This window comes from Anomaloglossus baeobatrachus, chromosome 7, assembly GCF_048569485.1.
Source record: "Anomaloglossus baeobatrachus isolate aAnoBae1 chromosome 7, aAnoBae1.hap1, whole genome shotgun sequence".
NCBI classification, from domain to species: Eukaryota; Metazoa; Chordata; class Amphibia; order Anura; family Aromobatidae; genus Anomaloglossus; species Anomaloglossus baeobatrachus.
The window spans coordinates 235,813,503-235,821,665 of NC_134359.1; the positions used below are offsets into that span (position 1 = coordinate 235,813,503).

The 8,163-nt window shown below is 45.4% G+C and overlaps 1 protein-coding gene across 1 annotated transcript in view; it reads right to left on the minus strand.

Annotated features, from left to right (window-relative positions):
• The window catches only part of LOC142245329 (multidrug resistance-associated protein 1-like), a 170,706-nt gene that overhangs the window by 104,000 nt on the left and 58,543 nt on the right, over positions 1–8,163 (minus strand). The window contains 2 exon segments of the mRNA XM_075317959.1: positions 1,185–1,296; positions 1,298–1,313. Coding sequence (XP_075174074.1) covers positions 1,185–1,296; positions 1,298–1,313 — 128 coding nt within the window.

Below are 8,163 nucleotides of genomic sequence, written 5' to 3' on the forward strand. Positions count from 1 at the left end.
TGCGTTAATGGCAAATTAATATTCAACCCCTTCTCCCGCCCATAATTCCTTCCACCCCTCTGTGCCAGCATCAGGACTGGAACATGTGTTAATGGCAAATGAATAATCACCCTCTTCCCCTGCCATAATCCCGCCCACCACTCAGTGACAATGATTTAGTCAGACTGCCTTATTACTACTCGAGGATCTCAGCGCAATGCTCAAACTGGTCGGTCTGCTCTCACCACCCGAGCATGTCAGGAGAGCCCCCAGCCAGTCTGAGGATTGTGATGCTATCCTCGGGCAGTAATATTTGCAGTCTGACTGAATCACTAATGCCGGCACAGAGGGTTGGGAAGGAATATGGGCAGGGGATGGGGGTGAATATTCATTTTCCATTAATAAACATTGCAATCACTGATGCAGGCCCGGAGGGATTGGCAGGATTATAGCCTGGGGGAAGAGTGTGAATATTCATTTTTCATTAACAAACGTTCCAATCACTGATGCTGACACAGAGGGGTGGGCAGGAATTTGGGAGAGGGAAGAGAGTGAATATTCATTTGCCATTAACACACGTTACAATCACTGTTGCTGACACAAAGGGATGGCAGCTGAAGGGGGGAATATTAATTTTCCATTAACTAGCTGGCAAGTGACTCTACACTTTAAGGGCTTACAGAAACAGAATGGGGCAATGTACACCAATAAAGCTACATATCCTGAAAGGGGTGCACAAACCCTATATCAATCAGCATACTTATATAGTATGGTACGCAAATAGGGCTCATTTTTGGAGTAGGGCTTATATTATAAGCATATTCTAAAAAGGTTGAAAAACCCTGCTGGGGCTTATTTGCGGGGTAGGGTTTAATTTTTGGGGAAACACAGTACAAGTGAAAAAGGAAGTAACTGCTGCAGCAAAGTATACAAAAAAGACGAGGATGATCAAAAGAGCTACTAAACTATTTGTGACACCAAAACTATAAAGATGTTTTGATTTTGAAGATCACGCTTTTATGGTTTATATACTTTGCATAGCTGAACTTTCAGTAATCAGTGGAAAGTAAAACAGTCTCAGCCATGCATAACCCTCCAGTGATGTAGGTACAATATATACTGTAACCTACCCTCATCTCATTACATTTATTTTGGACAACTGGACTGGTGCCGCCTGATTGGCTGCTCACTTCAACTTACGGTTGTCGTCTTATGCCATTCTCTCTGGATCTCTTTGGAAAATTTTAATAAAATGTCTTCAGCTGTGTCTGATTTTCTCAGAGACCAAACATCATCTGATTTTAGTGGCTGTTTATAATCCCCTAAACATTATTCTAAAAAGAAAAGAAATAATAAGAAATTAAGATAATCAACATTCAGTAAATCGTAACAAGTATATCGATTGTGCGAGCACAATGGCAGTCATATTTTACTATGAATGGCAGCTATCCAACAAGAAGAGAGTAGTTAAATATTGTTGTATACATATATGTTACTTCTATTTTCGGTCTAGATTCCCTATTTGATGAAGTGATGGTATATCACTCTGGGAACCCTACTGATCCAGAAAATCAAAGAGTTACATCACCTTTAGGCTGGGGATGTACAGATGAGGCACTCCCAGATTAAAATGAAAAACTTGGAAAATTTATTAAACATTCATTCAGTCTTAGTGCATCAGACGTTTCGGGCCAGAACATGGCCTTTGTCAATAACCAACAAATGAGTTATACCTTCAAACCATAGAAATTCCTTGAGTAGGGAACATGTGCAAAGCGCTATTCGGTATGTGCTTGTGAGATAAGGCTCTATTGAAGGCGGTATCCACTGCTCTGTATTTACAAAGCACTAGATTTGTGCTGCAAGAAAAGCCTCTATTGAAAGCGGTATCCACCGCTGTATATTTGTAAATCGCTAGTGAGCTGACACATCTGTATGGGATCTCTGAAGCAGCGATATCCACCGCTGTGCCTTATCTCACAAGCGCATACCTAATAGCGCTTTGCACATGTTCCCTACTCAAGGAATTTCTATGGTTTGAAGGTATAACTCATTTGTTGGTCATTGACAAAGGCCATGTTCTGGGCCGAAACGTCTGATGCACTAAAACTGATTGTTTAATACATTTTCCAAGTTTTCACTTTAATCTGGGAGTGCCTCTTCTCTATTATTATTCTATATGGTGTGGAAACCTATGAGAGCACCCCAGCTACGATTTTTATGGTGGAAGTGCCTTATGCCATACAATTGGGAATGTACAGATATCATGCGACCAAAGATTGCTAGGTGTCACTGATACATCACAGAACAATACAAGTGAATTAGGCGGCATTACGATCCCAAGGTTACTGCGCCTGTGACAAACAAGTTGCAAAAAATTTGATGCAGTTGGATTTCTTTTGAGATGCTTGTTGCGGTCGCAGTACTCTCAGGGTTGAAGTGCTACCCAATTCCATGTAGCAGTTACTCCTAATGAACCTTGGTGTCACGACTGACAGACAGTCCTATGGTGTCTGGTTACAGAAGGTCACAGCATTTGGCTGTGCAAAATGCTCCCTGACCTCCTATCATTTCTACTTTGTTTTCATCCCTTTCACGTTAGGACCCTGAGGCATTCCTCAGCCTGTCAGCTGTTTTTCATTAGTACTTCCCTTGTTCCTTTATATACAATCACTTCCTATTACTCAGTGCTGGTGATATTTCATGTGCTTTTATCAAGTCTTCAGCGCTAGCAGTTAGTTTGCATACATCAGTAGAATCTTAGTGGTTGTCGCAGCTTCTCTCCCTGAGTGAACTGGAAATAAATTGTTTGTTGTTTTCCCTTGTTTATCCCTGTGTGTCTTTTAGTGCCTAGTAGGGTTGACGAAGAGCTCATCCCATCCGCTCCCTACCTAAGGCCCAGATCAGGGTTAGCCAGGGTAAGGTATCCAGCTTGGCACATAGGTGTGGAACCTATCTAGGGCAGTGAGGTAACCCAGGACGGTAGGCTTCGTCAGGGGTCACCATATCTCCCCCTTCCCTAGACGCATGGTTTGCCTTCCCTTTTATCATTTTCTCACTACTTCGCCATACCTAGGCGTGACACTTGGAAGCACGACATGCTACTGCCAAATTCGCCATTTACCATGCCCCAGCTTAAGGGTATGTGTACACATCTATTACATGTGGAGCTACTCCAAAACTTGCTTTTAAAAGCACTTTTAATACTTGATAAAAAAAAAAATGCTGTAGATATATACTCTCTCTCATGTATGTATGTATGTATATATATATATATATATATACATATATATATATATATATATATGTATATATATATATATACATACATATATACACATACACTAGAAGGTGGCCCAATTCTAACGTATCGGGTAGTCTAGAATGTGTATGTAGGTTAGCAGATTGAATAATAATATAATCAGTAAGTCTTGAATAATGATGGTTCATTTTTTGCTCGTTGGTCTCCTGCTGTGCAGCACGTATCGGCGTGTTTGACAGTGGTAGACCAACGATCTGAATGGACAGGGAGCCGGGGTAAGCTAGTAACCATGTTACACATTGGGTAACTAAGCAAAGCGGTTTCCATAGTTACCCGATGAATACGCTGGTTAACAGCCTACGCCGGCTCCGTCACACGTGTGCCGGGAGCTGGGGTAAGCTAGTGGTTTCACACATCCGGCTTTTCTCCACTTTGTCGGATCAGACGCGCTGCCTTAGGCTGATTTCAGACGTCCGTGTTTTAGGTACGTGTGACATCAGTTTTTATCATGTGCCTCACACGTCCGTGTTTGCACACGGACCGTGTGACTTTTCATGACCCCGCACGCACACACGCAGGCATCTCCGGCAGCACAGATGTCACACGGATCGCACACTGATGTGATCCGTGTGACATCAGTGTAAAACATACCGGAGAAAATATGGGTCTTTTCTATATTTACTGCTCTCCAGCGATGCTGTCTCCGGCTCTGCTGCCTCCCGCTCCTCATCGCCGCTCATTATACTCACTGAATATTCAGTGCCCTGTGGAGCTGGAAGCGGGAACAGCCCTGGGGACTTCAGTGCCGGGGACCGCATCGCTGGGTAAGTATACAGCAATGTGTGTGTGTGTGTGTGTGTACATGCATGTGTGGTATGTGTGTATGCGCTCGGTGTATCCATGTGTGTCGCTATGTGTGTATATGTGCTCAGTGTGTGTGTGTGTGTGTGTGTGTGTGTGTGTGTGTGTGTGTGTGTGTGTGTGTGTGTGTGTGTGTATACATGCATGTGCACTATGTGTGTATGCGCACGGTGTATCCATGTGTGTCTGCTATGTGTGTGCTCAGTGTGTGTGTGTGTGTGTGTGTGTGTGTGTGTGTGTGTGTACATGCATGTGCGCTGTGTATACATGCATGTGCGCTGTGTGTATGCGCTCGGTGTATCCATGTGTGTCTGCTATGTGTGTGTGCTCAGTGTGTGTGTATGTGTGTGTGTGTACATGTATGTGCGCTACGTGTGTATACATTCATGTGCGCTGTGTATATGCGCTCGGTGTATCCATGTGTGTCTGCTATGTGTGTATATGTGCTCAGTGTGTGTGTGTGTATACATGCATGTGCGCTATGTGTGAATGTGCTCGGTGTATACATGTGTGTCTGCTGTGTGTGTGTGTCTGTCTTCTATGTGTGTGTGCTCAGTGTGTATATGTGCTCAGTGTTTGTGTGTGTGCATGAATGTGCGCTATGTGGGTATGCGCTCGGTGTATCCATGTGTGTCTGCTATGTGTGTATATGTGCTCAGTGTGTGTGTGTATACATGCATGTGCTCTATGTGTGTATGCACTCTGTGTATCCATGTGTGTCTGCTATGTGTGTGTGCTGTGTGCGCTCAGTGTGCGCTATGTGTGTGTGTGTGTGTGTGTGTGTGTGTGTACATGCATGTGCGCTATGTGTGTATACAAGCATGTGCGCTGTGTGTGTATGCGCACGGTGTATCCATGTGTGTCTGCTATGTGTGTGTATATGTGCTCAGTGTGTGTGTGTGTGTGTGTGTGTGTGTGTGTGTGTGTGTTGATAGGCGGTCAGGAGCGGGAGGTAGCAGTGCCGGCGAAAGCAGGTAAATATGAAAAATATTTTTGTTTCACAGACCCGTGTTTTCTCCGGTACCTGTCACACGCATGCAAACACGGATGTCACACGTATGACCATAACCATGCGTGTGACTGGAACCTGATTAAACACGGACGTCTGAAAGCAGCCATACACGGTGTACAGTACAGTGGCTGTGCCGCAACTTCCTGGTCACATGCTCCGGTCACATGACAACACGTGATCGGGTGGCCACTGTAGTGTACACAGTGCACGGGAGCGCACCGGATCCGACAAAGTGGAGAAAAGGTAAGTAACTATTCAAAGCGACAGTGCTGACGTGTGTTGGGAGCCGGGGTAAGCTAGTAACCATGTTACACATCGGGTAACTAAGGAAAGCGGTTTCTATCTGCAAGGAATTTGTATGTTCTCCCCGTGTTTGCGTGGGTTTCCTTCGGGTACTCCGGTGTCCTCCCACACTCCAAAGACATACAGCTAGGGACTCTAGATTGTGAGCCTCAATGGGGACAGTGTTGCCAATGTATGTAAAGCGCTGTGGAATTAATAGCGCTATATAAATTAATAAAATTATTATTATTAATAATTATTAATTACTATAGTTACCCGATGTGTACCATGGTTACCAGCCTACGCCGGCTCCGGCACACGTGTGCTGGGAGACGGGGTAAGCTAGTGGTTTCACACATCCGGCTTTTCTTCACTTTGTCTTGCCGGCGTGGGCTTCCGGGGGTGCAGCAGTCACCTGGGAGTCTGGGCTCCGTGTGAATTCGGGGAATGCGTGCGGGGGGCGAGGCCAGGGTGGGCGTCCAATGCGTGAGGGGGCGGGGCCTGGCTGAGCGGCCAATGCGTGTAGGCGGCCGGGGCGAGCGGCCAATCCGTGCAGGGGGCGGAGCCTGGCAGAGCGGCCAATCCGTGCGGGGGGTCGGAGCCGAGGCGAGCGGCCAATGCGACGGTTGTCACTGTAACAACATAATTTTGGAGCAAGACAGACAGACAGACAGACAGAATAAGGCAATCTAATATATAAAGCTGTATGTGTGTATGTGTGTGTGTGTCTATGTCCGGGATTGGCATCTGCACCGTCGCAGCTACAGCCACAATATTTTGCACACTCACACTTCTGGACCCCGAGAGCGTCATAGGCTATGTTTTGAGGGGAAATTTTAACCCCGCTCTTTACAGTTATTCACCAAAAAACCTGCCTCCATTAAAGCGAATGGAGCTGGAAGCCACAGTGCAGCCAGAGCTTCAGAAGAATGTGCAGCCATGCCCTTATACGGAATGTTGGCGTGTCACAATGCAGCCAGGGAAAGAGACAGACGCAGACAGGGAAAGAGGCAGACACAGACAGGGTAAGAAACAGACATAGACAGGGTAAGAGACAGACACAAAGAGACAGACAGAAAAAGAGACAGACTGACAGGGAAAGAGAGGGAAAGTGACAGACAGGGAAAGTGACAGAGATAGACAGGGAAAGAGATAGAAAGACAGACAGGGAAAGAGATTGAGACAGACGGAGAAAGAGATTGAGACAGACGGAGAAAGAGATTGAGACAGACGGAGAAAGAGATTGAGACAGATGGAGAAAGAGATTGAGACAGATGGAGAAAGAGATTGAGACAGAAAGAGAAACAGACAGGGAAAAAGACAGACAAAGAGATAGAGAGAGACAGAGAATTATATACGGGGGGTGAGACAGAGAGAATGGGAGAGAAAAAGAGAGACAGTTACTATCCTGGGCAGCGCCGGGTGCTATGGAGCTGGGAGCCACAGTGCAGCCAGAACTTCAGAAGAATGCGCAGCCACGGCCTTAAAGGGAATGTTGGTGTGTCACAATGCAGCCAGGGAAAGAGACAGACGCAGACAGGGAAAGAGGCAGACACAGACAGGGTAAGAAACAGACATAGACAGGGTAAGAGACAGACACAAAGAGACAGACAGACAAAGAGACAGACTGACAGGGAAAGAGAGGGAAAGTGACAGACAGGGAAAGTGACAGAGATAGACAGGGAAAGAGATAGAAAGACAGACAGGGAAAGAGATTGAGACAGACGGAGAACGAGATTGAGACAGATGGAGAAAGAGATTGAGACAGATGGAGAAAGAATAACACCAACCAGACCACAATATATATATGTATATGGAGGCTCAATTGCACCAACCATGAATATAACACCAAAAAGATATGTGCAAGCCAAGTAGTAAAAATATATAATTTTTATTACATTAAATAACCAAAATATGAACACACAATGGATCAGCCCAGAAGGACGGATGATATAATGGGAGGCATAGGGCACTTGTTATCGTATACCGGATTATCAAAGAGTAGGTAATGCATATTAAAGTAGGAGCAGTCTAACTGGCTTTGGCCCCTATGAGTAGTTACAGTAATTATAAATATATATGTATATATACTCTACGGGACCAAAACCAGAAACAGCATAAACATCAAACCATATGAAAGGCAATTACCAACAAATCCGGAGAAGTAATAGTGCCGCAGCCACCCACCAACACACTGACGCGCGTTTCGCACCCCCAAGGTGCTTCGTCCAGGAGAAAGAGATTGAGACAGAAAGAGAAACAGACAGGGAAAAAGACAGACAAAGAGATAGAGAGAGACAGAGAATTATATACGGGGGGTGAGACAGAGAGAATGGGAGAGAAAAAGAGACAGTTACTATCCTGGGCAGCGCCGGGTGCTATGGAGCTGGGAGCCACAGTGCAGCCAGAACTTCAGAAGAATGCGCAGCCACGGCCTTAAAGGGAATGTTGGTGTGTCACAATGCAGCCAGGGAAAGAGACAGACACAAAGAGACAGACACAGACAAAGAGACAGACTGACAGGGAAAGAGAGACACAGACAGGGAAAGAAACAGCCATAGACAGGGTAAGAGACAGACACAACGAGACAGACACAGACAAAGAGACAGACTGACAGGGAAAGAGACAGACAGGGAAAGAGAGGGAAAGAGAGAGACAAGTTAAGAGACAGACACAGACAGGTAAAGAGACAGACACAGACAAAGAGACAGACACAGGGAAACAGACAGGATAAGAGACAGACAGGTAAAGAGACAGACAAAGAGAG